The sequence below is a fragment of the Dendrobates tinctorius genome, unplaced genomic scaffold, assembly GCF_039654945.1.
Source record: "Dendrobates tinctorius isolate UK_male_01 unplaced genomic scaffold, ASM3965494v1 ptg000143l, whole genome shotgun sequence".
NCBI lineage: Eukaryota > Metazoa > Chordata > Amphibia > Anura > Dendrobatidae > Dendrobates > Dendrobates tinctorius.
The window spans coordinates 35,964,302-35,983,942 of NW_027361810.1; the positions used below are offsets into that span (position 1 = coordinate 35,964,302).

Sequence of the window (19,641 nt, forward strand, 5' to 3'; positions counted from 1 at the left end):
TCACAGCCGGAGAACTAAATAAGCCTAAAGAAAGAAAGGGGAAATCTAAACTGCCCCAGAGCAGACCCCAAAGCAATAGACAGCCCCCAACATGTATTGTCGGTGAAAAGCAGATGAAAACACAAACACAGACAGAAAGACAGGCTGAGCAAACGATGGGGCCCAACTAACTAAATAGGAAAGGGCAGAAAAGATGCTGGCTACAATCCGCAAAAAACCCTACCAAAAATGTCCCAACCGTCTTATAGGGAAAAAGGCCCTGAAGTCGCTAGACTTCAAAATCACTATATCAGCATTCAGGTATATTCTGAAAACAGAGCAAAGAGATAAACTGATCAGAGACAAAAAATGGAGCTCAGCCCGTCCCAACAAAGGCAGGCTGAACACAAAACACGAAGCAAAATGACAAAATCTCATGGAAAAATAAGAGAGCAAAAACTTAGCTTTCAGTAGACAGGACTAACTGGTTGCAAGAGCTCAGAGCAGAAAGGATCACCAGCACCCCTGTAGGGCGTCGGCTGCCTTATATCCACTCAGTGATTCCAGGTGTCCAATCAGGCTCCACCTGTTCAGATGACAGGTTCTTCTCAACCCAATCAATTTCACTACCTCTCTTCACCAGCAGAGGGAGTTCATCAGACATCAACGGTGAAGGGGAAAATGAACTCACAACAGAAAACTGTCTGCTAACACCCACTTTGAACTTAAAATTAACTCATTAATTGCCAAATACTTTGATTATTAATATGTCCACAAGGGAGAAGTGAAATTAAAAAAAAAAAAATATATTGATATTACATATATATATATATATATATATATATATATATATATATATATATATATATATATATATATATTCCACTCTGTGGTCACTGTCAAATCATGTGACCAGTTCAACAAGAAAGATTTGGTGAAAGGTCCTCTTTGCAAATAAAGTGTTGATAAAAAAAATAGAATTAGTCTTACTGGTAATTCAGTTTCTAGGAACCTTCCACGACAACAGTATCGGAGAAATACCAACAACAAATTTCTTAGGGAGGGACAACAGCCTGAAGAACACGTCTGCCAAACGTTAAAACCCTGTTGAAATTTAGTCTATAGTGCCTGGTGAATGTGTAGACAGACGACCAGGTGGCGGCTCTGCATATCTGCTCTGTAAATGCGTCCCCTCTTCCTGCCCACGAAGTTGCTACAGAACGGGTAGAGTGTGCTTTGAATGATGTAGGAGGGGAAACATTCTGCGACGAGTAGGCGAGGCAGATCGCTTGCTTGATCCAATTGGTGATTGTATTTTTTGCCACCTTTTTGTCTCTACTTCGGCCTGAAATCTGAACGAATAGGTGCTGATCAATTCTCCAACTTTCCGTCTGCTGTAGGTAGAAGAGGACTACTCTGCGTACATTGAGGGTATGGAACCCTTCTTCTTTCGCATTGGAGGGATTTGGACAGAAGGAGGGTAATACGATGTCCTGGCTCCTATGACAGTTCGAGGCTACCTTCGGCATAAAGGAGGGGTCTAAACTTAGGATAATGCTATCTTCCATGATGGTTAAGTATGGCTCCTGTATCGAAAGGGCCTGTAGCTCTCCTATGCGTCTTGCGGTAGCGATTGCCACCAGGAACACTGTTTTTAGTGTCAAGTTTTTCAACGTCGTGGAAGCCAGAGGTTTGAATGGTTTGGTTGTCAAGCTTTTGAGAACCAGGTTCAAGTCCCAGGGGGGAATCTGGCTGCGAAGTCTGGGACAGATCCTAGACGCAGAGGTCATGAACCGTTTAATCCATTGATGGCTCGCCAAGTCCTGATCGAAGAATGAGCTAAGGGCTGACACTTGTACCTTTAAAAGGTACTGGGTGTGAGGCCCAGATCTAGGCCATCCTGGAGGAACTCTAACATCTGTGCAATCTTGGGACAGAAGGGATCCGGAAGATTTGGGGAGCACCAGGACGAGAATTTCTTCCAAACTTTCCCGTAAATGGCGTTAGTCACTGGTTTCTACTTCTTTGTAGGGTTTGGATTACCTTGTCGGATAAGCCCTTAGCTTTTAGAATTCCGGCATCAGTAGCCAGGCCGCCAGGTTCAATTTGTGCAGATCTGGGTGCAGTAGAGGGCCCTGGCGAAGGAGGTCGTCCCTCTGGGGCGGGAGGACCATCCTGGGCCATGTCTTTCAGGGCTACATACCAGCTCCTCCCCGGCCACAACGGAGCTATCAAGATTGTAGTGACTCGTTGTGCCTGTACGTTCTGTAGTGTCCTTGCTATCATGGGGATTGGAGGGAAAGGCGTAGGCTAGGTTGAAGTGCCATGGGTGGGAGAAGGCATCTACTTTCCATGCTCCGTCGGTGGGGCTGAGGGAGAAATATGTTTCCACCTTCGCATTCTGACCACTGGCAAACAGGTCCACCTCGGGATATCCCCATCTTGAGACCAGCAATGAAAATACCGACTGATCCAGGCTCCATTCCCCGGGATGAACATCCTTCCTGCTGAGGAAGTCCACTTCCACATTGTCCACTGCCCTTACATGCTCTGCTGATATGGACAGTAGGTGTTTTTCTGCCCAGGAGAAAATCCTCGCAGCCACCCGCTTTAGGTTGAAGAATTTTGTGCCTTCCTGGTGGCGGATATAAGACACCATCGTCATATTGTCTGAGTACACGCGTACATGATGGTTTTGGACGAGGGCCACTGCTGCCTTTAGTGCCTCCTCTACTGCTATTAGCTCTCTCGTATTTGAGGAGCTGGAACTGACTTCTGGGTCCCATAACCCCTGGAAGTGTGATTTTTTCCACTGTCACGCCCCAGCCTCGCTGACTGGCATCCGTGGTGATGATCTTCAGGGGTATCTGATCCCAGCCGACCCCCCGCTGAAGGTTATGGCGGTTCAGCCACCATAGAAGGGAGGCTTTCACGTGTCCGGGCAGAGGAGTTTTTCTGGTCAATATATTTTGGTGCCTTCTTTAACACCGAAGAACGTAGGACTGCAGGGCCCGAGTATGGGCTTGGGCCCAGGAGACAGCTTGGATACATGCTGTCAGTGATCCCAGCATGGACATTGAATCTCAGGGTCGGTGCCCTTTGGTCCCTGAATGTGGAAATCCTCTGGACCAGGTCGAGTTGTCGTTCCCTGGGTAAAAAGGATGTCCTCTCTCCTGAGTCCAGGAGAACCCCCAGGAACGTTTTCCTCGTTGAGGGATGAAGGTTTGACTTCTCTAGGTTGGGGATCCAACCCAAGGATTTCAGAATCTGTAGACATTTGTCTACATCCTGGTTCAGGCAAGGCCCGGATGGAGCTACTATTAGAAGGTCGTCTAGATATGGGACGATACAGATCCCTTGTTGGCGAATGAAGATTATTGCCTCCGCCATCACCTTGGTAAACACCCGAGGGGCTGATGATACCCCAAACGGCAGGACGTTGAATTGGTAGTTTCTGACCTGGGACCCCTGAGATACCGCAAACCTGAGGAATCTTCTGTGGTCTGGATGGATAGGGACATGATAATAAGCGTCCCTTAGGTCTATTGTAGCCATCACCCAATTCTGTCCAATAAGAGGGATTGCAGTCCTGACCGACTCCATCTTGAACCACTTGGTTCAACGGTTTTAAGTTTATAATGACCCTGTGTTTCCCTGAGGGTTTTACCACTACGAAGAGGCGAGAGCAGTGGCCTTTGCCTATTTCTCGTTGTGGAACCGGGGAGATTGCTCTTGCTTGTAGGAGTGTCTTTATATCTGACAGCAAGGATCTTTGGAGGTGCCTCTGAAGGGAGGTTATTCTCAGGCATTGAGGGGGAGGATCTCGAATTCCAATCTCAGTTCGTCGTGAATAGTGCGAAGAACCCACTGGTTTGATGTTATTGACTGCCATTGCTCTATGAAACTCGAGAGTCGGCCCCCGACCGGAAAACAGTCATTGCTTCTCTGTGGGGTTTTGTTGTTGCTGGGACTGGGAGGCCAGAATATTTCTGCCTCTTCCTCCCTTCGGATAGCTCCACCTGCCCGTTATCCCCTTCCTTTTGAACTCTCTCTGGAAGGGCTGGTCGTGGGGGGGGGGGGGACGAAAAAACTGTCTTCTAAGTTTCCGCCGTTCTGGTAGCGACTTCTTTTTATCCGTGGCCTTCTCCAGGATATCATCCAGGGCTGGGCCAAATATGTACTTCCCCTGGTAGGGAATAGCACAGAGCTTTGACTTTGACGTGATGTCTCCTCCCCACAATTTCAGCCATAGTATCCTTCTGGCTTAGTTGGAGAGGACTGCTGATTTCGCTGCTACCCGAATGGACTCTGCAGAGGCGTCGGCTAGAAACCCTGTTACTTTTTGCAATAGTGGTAGGGAATCCAGGATCTCTTCTCTGGAGGTTCCTTGAGAGAGGTGGTCCTCCAGTGTACGCAGCCAACGAAATAAGGACCTCGCTACACACGTAGAGGCTATATTAGCCTTGAGCAGGGTTGTGGAGGCATCCCATGATTTCCTAAGTAGGCTTTCTGTTTTACGATCCATAGGATCCTTGGGTTGAGACGAGTCTTCGAAGGAAAGAGCCATCCTTTTCGTCACTCTGGATACCTGCACGTCTACTTTGGGGATCTCCCATAGGGAGCAATCCCCCTCCAAAGGAAATCTGTTCCTCATGTCTGATGGGGTAGTGAGCCTTTTTTCAGGAAGGGCCCATTCTTGCATAACTAAATTTCGGATGTTCTCATGGATTGGGATTCGCTTCTGGTCTTTGGGTTTCAATCCCCCAAACATTTCATCCTGGACTGAGTATTCCACCTCCGTCTCCTCTAATCCCATGGTGCCCCTTACCATGCTAACTAAGTCCCCCATGTCTTCCGATGAAAAGTAGTATTTTTTGTTATCGGGCCTGGGGGTAGAAGTGGAACTCTCGTTTCCCCATGCGTCCTCTGAGTCAGAGGCATCAATTTCGCCCGAGTCTGAGTCCGACTCTGCCGGGGGCGCTTTCCTTTTCCTAGTAGGAGGGGGTTGTGGTGTTGGGGTCTGGGCACTCGTCATCATAGAAGATTGCATTTCTTGCTTGATGAGGGATTTTATACTGTCCAGAAGGGAGGCTTGTTCTGCGCGGATTACTTCATCCGTGCAGGGCTGACAGTTTTTTCCTGTATGTCGAGGACAATTTGGTACCGCACACGCACTTGCGGCTTGGTTTCTTTATGGGGTCAGGGGCCTTGTCTCCCTAAAATAGAGAGAGAAGGCATACTAAGTCACCTCGCCATTTGGACAGAATAAAGGGGGACCGGTCCTGCTACTTACAGTAGGAGGGTGCACGCTGGGCTCCGCAGAAGCAGAACGAGAGAACTTATCACCGTCCATGGTCAGTCTGTCACAGTGACTAGTGCAGAAATGGCCTTACCTGGACGCCCTCTGCCAGGGTCTTAAGTAGCCGAGGCTCCACAGCGTTTTTGGTGCTCCTCCTCCCCTGGTCCACAGGTGGGGGAAATCATGATTACCCCTCCTTATGGCTACTTCCCAGCCGTCCGTGGTCATTCTGGAGACGCCACCCAGTCTCCTCGAACTCCCGCCACTGCCCAGTGCCGCCCCTGTATCCCCTGAGCCCACCATCAGTGCCCATCATTCAGGTAAATAGGGAGGTGGGCGGGTGGACAGCGTTGCGACTCTCACCTTCCCAGAGGCGCCGCTCGCGTTCCCTGGAGGCCGCCATGTTGCCCGCCCCGAAACCGGAAGTACGGCGCCGCGTCACTTCCGGTGCGCGGATGCGCCGCCGTCGTGGGGAGGAGGACGCCGGGGAGCTCCAAGAGGACCCCGGCTGCACGTCACCGCCTTGTTTTACCCCGTGGAGGGGGCGCAGGAAAGGCGGGCACGGGGTCCCGAGTCGCGCCAGCAGGCGGAGACGGGAGCGGCCAGATCCAGCAGGAAGGAAGCGAAGTCCCCGACCGTTGGCCGTCCGACCCAGGTAAGAGATGGGGTGCTCCGATAGCCGGCCACGGCAGCACCATCGGACCTCTCATGCCCCCATAGGAGACAGGAAAAACACAGGAGGTAATAGGAAGGGGAGGGTTATTTAACCTCTTGTGCATTTCCTGTCCCCTATTAGGGCGGGGAGACATCCTCCGATACTGCTGTCGTGGAAGGTGACTAGAGAAAATATATATCATTCTGTTATGCAGCTCCTATACAAACCTGTGTGTTTTCATGGTTATACAGTAGATTACAAAGAAATTTTGTGTAGTCTCATTTTGTAATCATATTCCCCAATGTCCTTTACTACAACATACTGTACATCCAATAGGTTCAAAGAAGTAGGGACCATATTGCAGTAACTACAGAATCAGACTACATTGGGTATAATATAATATTTTTGTGCATCTGATCGATATTTGTTGAAGACATACGGTAAATATTTAGTCTAGGGTGTCACTTGATCACATGCAACTTGTGCCAAGACTTTATTGTTTCCCTTTGGTAACGAAAAAGTCACAAAACTTACCATATGTAGCACGTCACCATCATACTGCAATTATATTAAATTAAAAAGTATCATTTTTTATGTAAAAAAAAAAAAAAAAAAAAAACACATTAATTTGTAGGAAAATTTGTCACAAATTGTACTTTGCTCAAAATTAGTGACTTTTTGCTCTTTTGCACCAGCCCTGACACGAGTCCAAAAAAAGAAGTTGCATCATATACCTGAATGTTATAATTAATGAAAATTACATCCAAGAGCAGATGATGGGCTTGAAAAAAAAAAAAAAAATAGTTTAGTACTCACATGCCCACATTGCCCTTTGACTTCCTGGAGTTTCACATGATAAAGCATGCTTTTTTTTTTTTTTTCTTCCCATTTTTTGAAAATGTGGAGTTTGCTTCAGAGGCTTGTATAACTCCTACAGTATTAGAAATATTGTAATGGCTCATCTATCCCTCTTATGACTCAAATACAGTACTTTCTTGTCAAGTAAACAACACAAACACAATGAGCAAAAGTAGTTAAAATTAAAGGGTTACGGTAATTATTAAAAAAAAAGTCTATGAATAGGTCATGGAGGCAGGAAAAAAAAAAAAAAAAAAAAACTTTACATTAGTCAGGAATGTCACTCCAGACTAACTGTCTTTTATGAACAACGGGTGGAAATGGTAGAGAAAGTTTTCCCCCCCGAGATACCGTTAACCCAGCAAAGTTCACACAATCTGAAAGAAAAGACACGACTAATTGAGTCTAATACAACTCCCTGCTTATTTTAGGAAACTTTTGTTTAGAAATGTTAAAATGGGCGTCCTCTGAATCACCCCTATTTTTTGAAGTTATTTTTAGACAGGAAGAAAAAAAAAGTTCTAAAGATGCAAAGCAAGTTTAAAAAAGGATGTATAAAATCAGTTCTGAAAGATGGCGATAGGTGCTGACGTGGAGAGGTAACTCTGGGAGAGATCACCTGCTAAAATGTAGCGAGGAATGGGAAAAACAAAAAAAAAAAAAGTGACAGGAACCCAAAAAAGAAGAATGAGAGAGATGGGAACCCAAAAAAGGAGGAAAGAAAAAAGAAAGAAGATAGAAGATAGAAGAAAGAAGAAGAAGGAAGAAGAGACGGGAAGCCAAAAAAGAAGGGACGGGAAGCGAAGAAAGAAGGGACAGAAAGACAAAAAAGAAGAAAAAAGGGACGGGAAGCCAAGAAAGAAGAGGGACAGAAAGCCAAAAAAGAAGAAGAGGAGGGACAGAAAGCCAAAAAAGAAGAAGAGGGACAGGAACCCAAAAAAGAGGAACGGAATAAGACGGCTGGAAAAAGATGGAATGCTAATTGAAAGTGAAAGAAAAAACAGGGAAGGCAAATTGAAAAGGGAAAGGAAATTAACTTTTTCTTCACTCACTTTTGAAAATCATGTGCTTTTAATGTTTTTTGTTCACAGTAATACATATGAAAAGAAAAAAAAAGGATTTATGTCTGGTGAGGTTATAAGAAAAAAAAAAAAAGTTACATTAAGCATTTTGCATTTCTTGCCCTTCTGAAGTCAAATAAAAGTATAGATTTCATAAGAAAAACCAGAGACAAAAAATTTTGTAGCCAGTGTAGACTTTGACTTCCTTAAGGCTTCAATGGTTACAAAATTTAGACTCTACAAAAATGTAGTCCTCAAACAAAAGGTGTAAACTAAAGCTCTAGACCACGGGCCCCATGGAGAATCTGTTACATGATCTTACACCCGTCATGAGCCCCTCATAACACTAGAGTTGTCCTATCTGGCAGATGGGCATTTGGACCGTCTTAGGCTCCTAGGACCAGAGCTATACTAAGGGAGCACTGTTTATGACTGTTTCATCCACCGGAATGGGATGCGGTTCCTTATAGATACAGTCCATGGCAAACATGTGACGCACTCATCGCCTGCCAAAAAAAAGTCTACTTATACATCAACCTACAGAGTTTCATTCATATTATATACATTAAAAAAAATTATACTATTTTGAACCCAAAGAGCTTTTCTGTGTCATTACACAAAGTTTCATCTGCAAACTTTTTGTGAACACAAGGCTATTACTGGCTATTACTGGAGCTTCACCACATGACATAGCTCAAGTACGTCCAGTGAGTCTACGTTTTTAGGTCTTGGAGAAGGAAACATTATTCATTTCAGCCTTTAAGAAAAAGAAATCTCTTACCTCCAGCAGAGCAGCTTCCATACTTTGCCCTTCATCTGATCACAGTCCTCGTCTGCACCCTCCGGTTGGCACCTCGTTAGGCCGTGCAACACCGCCGCTGCTATCTTTATATATGTCTCTACCTTCTTCCACAAGCAGCAGCAGCAGCAGCAGATCTGCGAGGAAATACTAATCCTCCTCACTGAGCGCATAGGTTGTTAAGAAGCTTTAATAATATGCCTTGTACGCACTTCTCAACTTTTCTCATGGCTGGAATTCAGTCATGCAAACCTGACGACCTTTCTTATCGAGATTTTTAGATTTTATAATGAGGGACATAACAAAAAAAATAATTGCATATTAACGTACATTACAGATTACCGGGGGTTGATTTCTAAAAGTGGGTTCATCCCTACGATACTTCTATTGTTACAAGTAATATGAAATCTAAGAAATTTCATGGGCTCTTGAAGATGAAATGAGCAATGGTGGAAGTGTGGTACACCGCAATGGATTTACTACCCATTGTAAGCCAAGTGGAGACCATCTCCTTTGGTTAGGCCTAAAATTTTGCCAGAAATAAAGCAGCCAAATTGCAGGCAAGTCGCATGCAACTTGCATCAAAGTCTATGGCCAGAGATCCACATGCAACTTGCATTGAAATCTATGGCCAGAGATCCACATGCAACTTGCATTGAAGTCTATGGCCAGAGATCTACATGCAACTTGCATTGAAGTCTATGGCCAGAGATCCACATGCAACTTGCATTGAAGTCTATGGCCAGAGATCCACATGCAACTTGCATTGAAGTCTATGGCCAGAGATCCACATGCAACTTGCATTGAAGTCTATGGCCAGAGATCCACATGCAACTTGTAACCAGCAAAAGAAAGTCCAACATATTTGGAAACAGTTGAGACTGCCTTACAGTCAGCTGCAAAAGTACCACCGCAGGAGGTCATTAGATGCTTTGTCACAAGGCGATACTGCGATGTCAGTGCTGCACAACACGACACTGTTATGAGTTCATTTTCCCCTTCACCATTGAGGTCTGATGAACTCCCTCTTCTGGTGAAGGAAGGTAGTGAGGCTGATTACCAAGCACCCGAGCTGGGAGAGGATGACTGGGCGACGGGGATCTCTGACTGGATATAAGGCAGCCGACGCCCTTCTGCCTCGCTGGTGATTTCTCTGTGGAATTCTAGGAGACCAGTCTGATTTATGCTCCTCAAAAGCTAAGTTTTCTGCTTTGCCTTTTTGCATTTGTGTTTTGGCTTTAGTTTGCCTTGCTTTTCTGGATTCTGCCATTCCCTGCTGGGGTGAGCTGAATTCCTATTTTTCCTATTCCTTATTTAGTTTGCTCTGTCTTCAGAAAATACCTGAGTACTGACATAGTCTTTTTGAAGCCTAGCGTCTTCATGGCCTTTTTCCCTGTCAGTCTGTTGGCTCTTATTTTGATAGGGTTTTTCGCGGATTGCAGACAGCAGCTTTCCTATCCTGTCCTATCTAGTTAGCTTGGGCCCCATCATTTGCTCAGTCTATCTTTCTATCTGTGTTAGTGTTTTTTCTTCTTGCTTCACCGTCAATATATGTTGGGGGCTGCCTATTGCTTTGGGGTCTGCTCTGTGGCAGTTTAGATTTCCCTTTCTGTCTTTAGCCTAGGCAGTTCTCCGGCTGTGATCGAGGGGTCTAGGGCATCGTAGGAACCCCCCACGGCTACTGCTAGTTGTTGTTGATAGGTTCAGGGGTCTGCAATCCGATAGCTGCCAACTTCTCTGGTTTTCTGGACTTAGCTAGCATTTCTGTTTTTGCCTCCTACGGTGACTCATTCATAACACGACACAGTATAGATCTAGCCTTACTGTCGTAGGAATAAAAATTATACATTCCTATGGGCTGGAAGCCATTAAAGTTACATGAGCTTTTGTGCTCAACGGGCTCCAAACACAACAATGGAAGCCTCTCAGGGACAAATCATAGTAAAGGCTAGGGTCAGACGGCCATAGATTCATCCGAGAGATTGGGCCGATTGCAAATGACACTCCGATCAAACTGATCAGAGCATCAGCATAGGGCTATCAGATTCTCTCGAATAAAAGAATTAGAGCACACTGTGAGGAGTAGATGGAGAACAACATTTTTCCATCTTGTCCATGAGTCTGCGGAAACAGGATTGCACTGAGATGTCATCCAAGCGCAGTCCGACGATTTACACGCACCCATAGACTTGAAATTAGTGAAGTGGCATCAGTTTTCAAAGTGAAATCACAATATGCTGTGACTTTTTTTCACATATACTGTCAGCAAAAAAAAAAAAAAAAATGTGCCTCACCACTGCCCCATTGAATAACTTTGGCACATCAGGGACTCTGCAAACGCAACATGATGCATGCAGAACATTCAAAGTCTGCATTCCAAAATGGCGCTCCTTCCCTACTGAGCTCTCCCATGCGCCCAAACAGTGGTTCCCCCCACATATGGGGTATCGGTGTACTCAGGACAAATTGCACAACAACTTTTGTGGTCCAATTTCTCCTGTTAAACTTGTGAAAATAAAAAATAGCGGGAAAAAAAAGATTTTTTTTATTCTCACTGCTCTGCGTTATAAACTTCTGTGAAGCACTTGGGAGTTCAAAGTGCTCACCACACATCTAAATAAGTTCCTTAGGGGGTCTAGTTACCAAAATGAGGTCACTTGTGGGGGAGCTCCAATGTTTAGGCACACAGGGGCTCTCCAAACGCGACATGGTGTCCGCTAACGAATGGAGCTACCGTAATTTTCCATTCAAAAGTCAAATAGCGCTCCTTCCCTTCCGGACTCTGCCGTGTGCCCAAACAGTGGTTTATGACCACATATGAGGTATCGGTGTACTCAGGAGAAATTGCCCAACAAATTTTAGGATCCATTTTATGATATTACCCTTGTGAAAATGAAAAAATTGATGCTAAAAGAAAATTTTTGTTGGAAAAATTAAAATGTCCATTTTTTCCTTCCACATTGCTTTAGTTCCTGTGAAGGGAAGGGTTAATAATCTTCTTGAATGTAGTTTTGAGTAGCTTGAGGGGTGCAGTTTTTAGAATGGTGCCACTTTTGGGTATTTTCTGCCATATAGACCCCTCAAAGTGACTTCAAATGTGAGGTGGCCCCTAAAAAAATAGTTTTGTAAATTTTGTTGTAAAAATGAGAAATCGCTGGTCTACTTTTAACCCTTATAACTTCCTAACAAAAAAAAATTTTGCTTCCAAAATTGTGCTGATGTAAAGTAGACATGTGGGAAATGTTATTTATTAACTATTTTGTGTCACATAACTCTCTGGTTTAACAGAATAAAAATTCAAAATTTGAAAATTGCGAAATTTTCAAGATTTTAGCCAAATTTCCATTTTTATCACAAATAAACGCAAAAATAATTGACCTAAATTTACCACTAACATGAAGCCCAATATGTCACGAAAAAACGATATCAGAATCGCTAGGATCCGTTGAAGTGTTCCTGAGTTATTACCTCATAAAGGGACACTGGTCAGAATTGAAAAAATGGCCAGGTCATTAAGGTCCAAATAGGCTTAGTCATAAAGGGGTTAATTGTCAGAAAGACTAGCTGCGGGCTGATATTCATAGCCTGGGTACCTCTATGGGCGGTTCGGGTGCAGTTTTGATCCAATGGGTGTCGCGGTCTGGTCTGGCGCCTGCGCACTGCAGTATTCCACTCTGCCCTCAACAGGGCAGAGCAGTGCGCCTGTGCAGGAGCCACGACAGGCAGCAAAGAAGAAGACGTCACCGTTAGAAGGTGGAAGGCGCCGGACCGCAACACCCATCGGACCAAGACCCGACCGCGCCCCTGGTGAGTATGATATAATTCCTTTTTGTTATCTTTCAGGTTACATCGGGGACTTATCTGCAGCATTACAGAATGCTGTAGATAAGCCCCTTCCCAGGCTACAAACATCAGCCCCGGCCGTTGACTTTCCCTCTATGGTGCAGAAAATTGCGCGAGAGCCCACACCAGTTTTTTTTTTAAAAAAATATTTATTTATTAAAAAAAAATATATATATTACACCGGGGTCAGACATGCGAGAAACTCGCACGAGTCTAACTTGTCAATACTCGGCACTTCTACCGGCACTCGGACAGGAGCGTGTAGCTGCATGTATTTCTATGCAGTCGCACGCTCCAGTCCGAGTGCCGGGTATTGAGGTGCAGGTTTCTCATAAAGTGTGACCCTGGCTTAACACAGATTTTTTTTCCTATCTGTAGATCTATCTATCAATCAGATATATCTGTCTGTTTGTCTGTCTGTCTGTGTAATGGAGTGTGGGTTGGACAAATGTTAAAGAGGAGGTTGGACCAGAAATGACATCACAATTTTTTTGTTAAATAATTTATCTTTATTTAGCTTACAAAAAAAAAAAAAAACCTGCATACAAATCCGCATTAAAAAAAAAAAAAAAAAAAAGGATAAAAAAAACGCATGTAAAAAAAGCATAAAAAACGCAGGTGACCTGCCAGTGACCTCAGGTGCCGATTTGGTGCAGATTTTACCTGCGACAAATCTTGATGCAATCCTGACCGTGAAAACGCCGCTCTGCCCAAAGCGCCGCCCCCTTCTGAACGCGCGGTGAAACCGCATGTGTTCAATGAATCACTGCATCGTATACATAGAGGAGGCTTGCATCTCCGCAAGGTAAACAGACATGCTGTGGTCTAAAAAGACGCGCCGCATGTCCGGTTTCGCGGGTGTCACCCGTGTAATAGGACGCATAGTGGAGACGGGATTTCATAAAATCCCTTCCACTATGCTGTAACATCTGGACGCTGCTGATTAAATGCTGCGGCTGTATGCAACGTTCAATCCGCAGCTATTCCGGATGTATTCCGGACCGTGGAAACTCACCCCTAGACTTCCTGAACATATGTAGAGATTCCCTAACGAACAGGCAATCCCCACATGTGTTCATGTTGTCTAACATCCCCAAGTCATGCACCTGAGGGGACTCAAACGTAATAAATGAGCACGCCCAAGATACTCAGATAACACCAGATAACTCGTTATCCGAGCACGTTCGCTCATCACTAGATAGCACTCCTCCGATGCATATGCTGGTGTGAGCGAGCCACGAGGCTTTAAAAATATTAGGCAGTTGCACAGATAACTTCCCTATTGCGAAATTTATTCTGGGCAGATTCACTCGACAGATTTGATCCAAATTACATCTGTCAATCAAAAGCACCCACAAAAAAGTGTGTATTATTTTCTGGGGTCTCTCCTGACGCTAAGGGTATGTGCACACGTTGCGGATTAGCCTGAGGATTTTTCTGCAGAAAATCCGCATCTCTTTGCAGAAAGTGCAGGGTAAAACGCTTGCGGTTTTTCAGCGGAATTGATGCGGATTCCTTGCGGTTTTCCTGCGGATTTGTTGTGAACTTTGGGAGTGAGTGAGACACACACACTGCGGATCCGCAAAAAGAATTGACATGCTGTGGAAAATAAACCGCTACGATTCCGCACGGAATTTTCCGCAGCATGTGCACAACGCTTTTGAAATTTTCCATTCATTAACATTGTGTGCACTCTGCAATGCGGATTTGACGCAATTCTGCGCATCCGAAAACGCATCAAAATCCACAACGTGTGCACATACCCTAAAACTGCCACTGCTTCCCGGTGCTCCATCGCCAATTTTCCGAGCATTCTCTTCAGCTGACTGAACGCCCCATATATCAAGTAGGCATTGTATTAGGTTTGCTATGTGCCACTGCTACATCGCAAAGTAATGCAGGGGAATGGTGTTACATTGTGATCCCTAGGTTACCACGACAATCAAATCACCAAAAGATGGACCCCATTTCAGACTTGCATGCGATCGCTGTACCCTAAAAGTTGCAATGCAACCGCATTTACCTGTATTATACTGCAATGTAGAAGTGGCACATACAAGTCTTTGGTTTTGTGAACTATAATCACTTCCAAAGGTGCCACAGACCAATTAAAAAAAAAAAAAATAATAATTACACCATATTCGAACCGTTACCTTGGCAAACCTTAGACCAAAGTCACATGCTGCATATCTGGTGCAGAATTTCCTGCAGAAAATCCACAGTATAATACAGCCCCATGAAAGTAGCTCAAGATTTCAACAAATCTGATTTTTTCATTGCAGATATTTTCTGGAAGTAAATTGAACTGCAGTACGGATTTTTAAATCACGACTATTCTTTGTAAGGATTCAATGAGCATTTCACACTTTGCACCAAATCTGCAGAAAAATTCCCGTGCAATACTCAGCGCACATACGATGCTTAAAAATCTGCACCCAACACTCGACCGGTGACCTTAGCCTTAGAGGTGGTTCACATTGCGTTATGGCAGTCCGTTTAATGGATTGCGCTACAAAGCGCCATTAACGTGATGTAACGCATCCGTTAACGCACCCACAGACTGCTATAACGTAGCGCATCGCTAACGCACGTCATAATCGGCATGCGTTAGCGATGTGCCGGACCCTCGGACGCGGTCTTTAGCGTTCGAGGGTCCGTCACTGCTAGCGCAGATGGAGCATCTGCACTAGCGCGATAAAAAAAAAAAAAAGGAGTAGCGATAGCGCATGAGTTAAACGGACTGCTCTAACGCAATGTGAACCTAGCCTTAGGCCACATGCATATTGAGTATTTGGTCAGTATTTCACCTCAGTATTTGTAAGCCAAAACCAGGAGAGGAACAATCAGAGGAAAAGTATTAGGGTGTGTGCACACGCTGCGGATTCTGCCGCAGTTTCGCAGCGGATTTGGCCGCTGCGGGTCCGCAGCAGTTTTTGCTGCGGTGTACAGTACCATTATTCCCTATGGGAATTAAAAACCGCAGTACAGACGGTGCAGATTTCTCCGCGCGGTTTTTCTGTGGTTTTGAAACCGCAGAAAGAATTGACATGTCAATTCTTTCTGCGGATTCTGCTGCGGTTTGCCATCTCCTCCATTGAGGAGATGAAAAACCGCAGAGAAATCCGCAGGTCTTTTGACATGCGGATTTTACAAAATCCGCGCGGCCAAATCCGCACTGCAATCCGCAGCGTGTGCACATACCCTAATAGAAACACGTCACCACTTCTGGATTTATCACCCACTCCTGGTTTTGGTTTACAAATACTGAGGTAAAATACTGACCGAATACTGAGTGTTTGAATCATCTTTCATCGGCTGATATCAGACACCCAGAAGTGTGCAGTGTCTCCGGTACGTGTAGTGACAGTTTTCTCATGTACCGGAGACACTGACACACGTAGACACATTTGAATGAATGTGTCTATGCAGATGTCAGCGTGTTTTCACGGACCGTGTGTCCGTGTGCAAAACACGCTGACGTGTCCGTTTTTGTGCAACAGCACGGATCACACGGACCCATGCAAGTCAATGGTTCCGTGTAAACACGTACCGCACACGGATGCTGTCCGTGTGCATTTTTAAAAGTCAAAGGGTTAACATTGAAAATAATTTTTCAAAAACACGGACATACGTATGCACACGGACAGCTCCGGTACTGGAATTATCTGGACGTGTGAAACTGCCCAAAAGTGTATTCACACATGGCAAATTTATCACAGAAATTACTGCAACTGTTCAGGTCATATTGCAGAAATCCATGTGCTTCCCTCCACCCTTGCTTGACCACAGATTAAGGCTGGTGTCACGCATCTGAAATTCACGATCCAAGTACGGATCATGATGAACAGACTGTCCGCAGGGGTCAACACTTGATCTGAAAAACTCGTAAGGAAATAAAGGCTGCCTAAAATATAAGGGTCAGGAGACGCGCGACCTTGTCCATACTCGGACCGTGTGTGGTACCTGCCTTACACGTATGGTAGTGATAAGCGAGCGTGCTGGGATAAGCTGTTATCTGAGCGCATTCAGTTGCGAACAGGGAGTCTTCAGCGTGCTCGAATGATATGCTCGAGTCCCCGCAGCTGCATGTCTTACAGCTGTTTGACAGCAGCAACGCATGGATTGCCTGCAGGGATTGTCTGTGTGTTAGGCATTCCCTGCATGTGTTGCAGCTGTCAAACAGCCGTGAGACATGCAGACGCGGGGAGCACGCCAAAGTCACTCTGCTACACACAAGCATGCTCAGATACCGCCTTATCCCAGCACGTCCGCTTATCCCTAATGTATACAGCTCATCCAGACGAGCGTATAAACGTGAGGTATGCTGTCTGATTCTTGATCAGTTAGCATACGGACAGCGCACTGACCCATGTTATTCTATAGGACCATGCAAATTAATGATTTTTTGTTCTAGGTCAGACAGTCCGTGAGAAAGAGAAAATAAATAAAAAAAATAAAAAATAAAAAAAATAAAAAATAAAAATTGCAGCATGCATTTCCTTTCTGCATATCAGATGAGACTCACCCCATTCAAGTCTATGGGTGCATAAAAAACAATCAGATCCAACCAAACACAGAACCTCCTTGTGGCATCTGATTTTTACGGATACATTTCTATTATAAACCCGGGAAACTATGTGATCATGTCCATTTTCTAATGTAGAAGCATTGGCACGGATCACACACGGGCGAAGATCGTCAGCGCTTTCATTTGCTCGTCTGCAGCTGGCCTGAGGCCGAGCTCCCATGAGGAGTACTGGTAGTTGGTACTTTTTTTCGACTAAGTATTTTGTGCAATAGAAATGCAGCATATAACAGTTCCAGCAAAAGTCTATGGCATTCAAATAAAGCCCTGTGCACAGAGTAATGCATAAAAAAGAAAGAAAAAAAAAAGCAGAAAGTGACCTGACCAGTGTCAATTTCTCTTCCAATAATCTGCAGATTTTCTCCATACACTTGAATGAGGCGTGAAAACTTTGCAGCTGAACGCATATGCGGTTTTATTGTGTTTCTAAAAACAAAGCAGGGTTATTTACAACGTGCCATACCCCAAAAAAAAAGAAAAAGATAAAAACCCGCAGCTGAAAAAAATGCATTAGCAAAAAAAAAAAAAAACCACAAGTAAACTTAATTAGAGAATTAATGCAGAAATGTTGCAAAAATTCTGCAGCGTCAAAAATGACACAAGTAGTGGTCACTGTGGGAACTTGAGCCTGAGGGCAGCGGAGCGGTCGGGGCTCATTATCAGCAGATTGTGGGTGGTATTGGATTTGCTATGGATGTGCATATATAGACACAATGGTGGGAAGTACAGTGAACCAGAGACAGAAAAATAATAAAAAAAAAACAAACAATCTCCACAGGCGGCAAAAAGCAGAGACAGAAAATAATGGCCATAAAGGAAATGCTGTCTGCAGCACAAGCCCAATGCTCCGCTCGTCTGAGAAAGCTGCAAGTGACCCCAAGCCGGGCGAGACACGCTGGAAACCCCACATTATATATTCCCCGCACACAAAAAGTGCAATGCTACAATACATGACTTTATGTTAGGACATTACCAGCACGGACAAATACTCATGATCTGCTGCACCTTGCAGGCCCGTCCCTTCCCTTTTGCATTCCTGCTGCAGGAAGAGTCATGTGACCGACCAGGAGTGATCACATGATCAATATAACTTTGGACTGAGTGCAAGGAGAGCAGCTGCCAATAAACCGTCTCTTATCTTTCTAGCATAGACACTAAGACCGCATTCACACTATCAGTATTTGGTCAGTTTTTTACCTCAGTATTTGTAAGCCAAAACCAGGAGTGGGTGATAAAAACAAGTGGTGACGGGTTTCCATTATACTTTCCCCCTCAGATTGTTCCGCTCCTGGTTTTGTCTTCCAAATACTGAGGTAAAATACTGACCAAAGGCTGAACACGGTCTAAGCAGTAGTTTTGTGGGGACTGTAAGGCTGCGTTCACACGGTGAGTTTTTGATGTTGCAGATTTTCCATCTCTATTAAGTAACTTACGTCACTTATGTTTTTTTTCATTGCATTTTTGATGCGTCATTTGTCTCTTGTTCGTATGTTATGTTTTAAATAAAGCTGTTTTGTTTTTGATACTTCTTTGACAAAACTTTATTGATATAGTCACACGCGGATTACATGTGTTTTTAGCGCATTTCCAGCACAGAAACGGACGAAAAGTGCATGTGTGGATTTTCCGCATCTATTGTAAGGCTATGTTCACACTAGGAGTTTTTGCAGTGTTTTTTTTTCTGCAGCAAAACCTGATCTCTTGGCAGGAAAGAAGCTGCGGCAAAAACACAGGTTTTTCTGCTTTTTTTTGGTGCTTTTTTTGCGCTACATTTGTCTCTTGTCTATGCTGATAAAGTTTAGTGCACAAATAAATCTCATTCTATTTAATCAGGTCTTCTTGGCACAAAAAAAAAAGGCTGCAAAACATGATACCTGCGTTTTTTGGTGGGGATTTTCAAAATTTTTGGACCACCCATTACTTTCAATGAATGAAAAATGCTGAAAAAGAAAAAGCAGTAAGTAGTGACAAGCTGATAATTTGCATAAAAAAAAACACATTAATAAAAAACGCCCAATATGAACATAGCCTAAGTTTGTGGGGGAAATCTGCATATAAAACTCATCGTACCTGCAAAAGCTCAGTGGGCATGAGATCCAGCGTCAATATATACCGTATATATACCTTCCGGCCCCAACTTAGAGGCCGACAAATCCTCACAGAGCGCAGTATGCGCGCTGGGAGGATTCATAAGTCTCCAGTCGCACAGAGTGACTGCAGACTTATTGATTTGGACCAGACAACACATTTAAGGCTAGTTTCACACTAGCGTTTATTCGACGCAGCGCACGGCGCCGCTAGGCCCCGCCCCCTGCCGGCTCCCTGCCCGCCCCATCCGGTCATCGCCGCCTACTATCGCACATGGACGCTTGCGATCTGCGCGCCCTATCTTTAGCATAGGGTGCGCAGATCGTGCGCTGGCCGTGCGCTAGTAGGATTTTGGCGTGCGCTGTGCACTTTTGAAGGTGCGCCCGTGCGCGCCGAACGCAGCATGTTGCATTTCAGTGCGCACGGCACCAGCGCACGATCTGCGCACCCTATGCTAAAGATAGGGTGCGCAGA

General features: G+C 44.7%; 1 protein-coding gene across 5 annotated transcripts in view; it reads right to left on the bottom strand.

Annotated features, from left to right (window-relative positions):
• COBLL1 (cordon-bleu WH2 repeat protein like 1) overlaps window positions 1–19,641 on the bottom strand; it is a 167,286-nt gene that overhangs the window by 71,713 nt on the left and 75,932 nt on the right. Inside the window, exon 1 of one of the 5 annotated variants that reach the window (XM_073545760.1) lies at window positions 18,053–18,186. The exons of 2 other annotated variants lie outside the window; for them this stretch is intronic. In XM_073545760.1, the coding sequence (XP_073401861.1) occupies window positions 18,053–18,072 (20 nt within the window). In that variant the 5' untranslated portion in view covers window positions 18,073–18,186. Of the gene's footprint in view, window positions 1–8,633; window positions 8,767–18,052; window positions 18,187–19,641 lie in introns of those variants that run through there. 2 more of the 5 variants (XM_073545759.1, XM_073545755.1) reach the window with 2 other exon arrangements.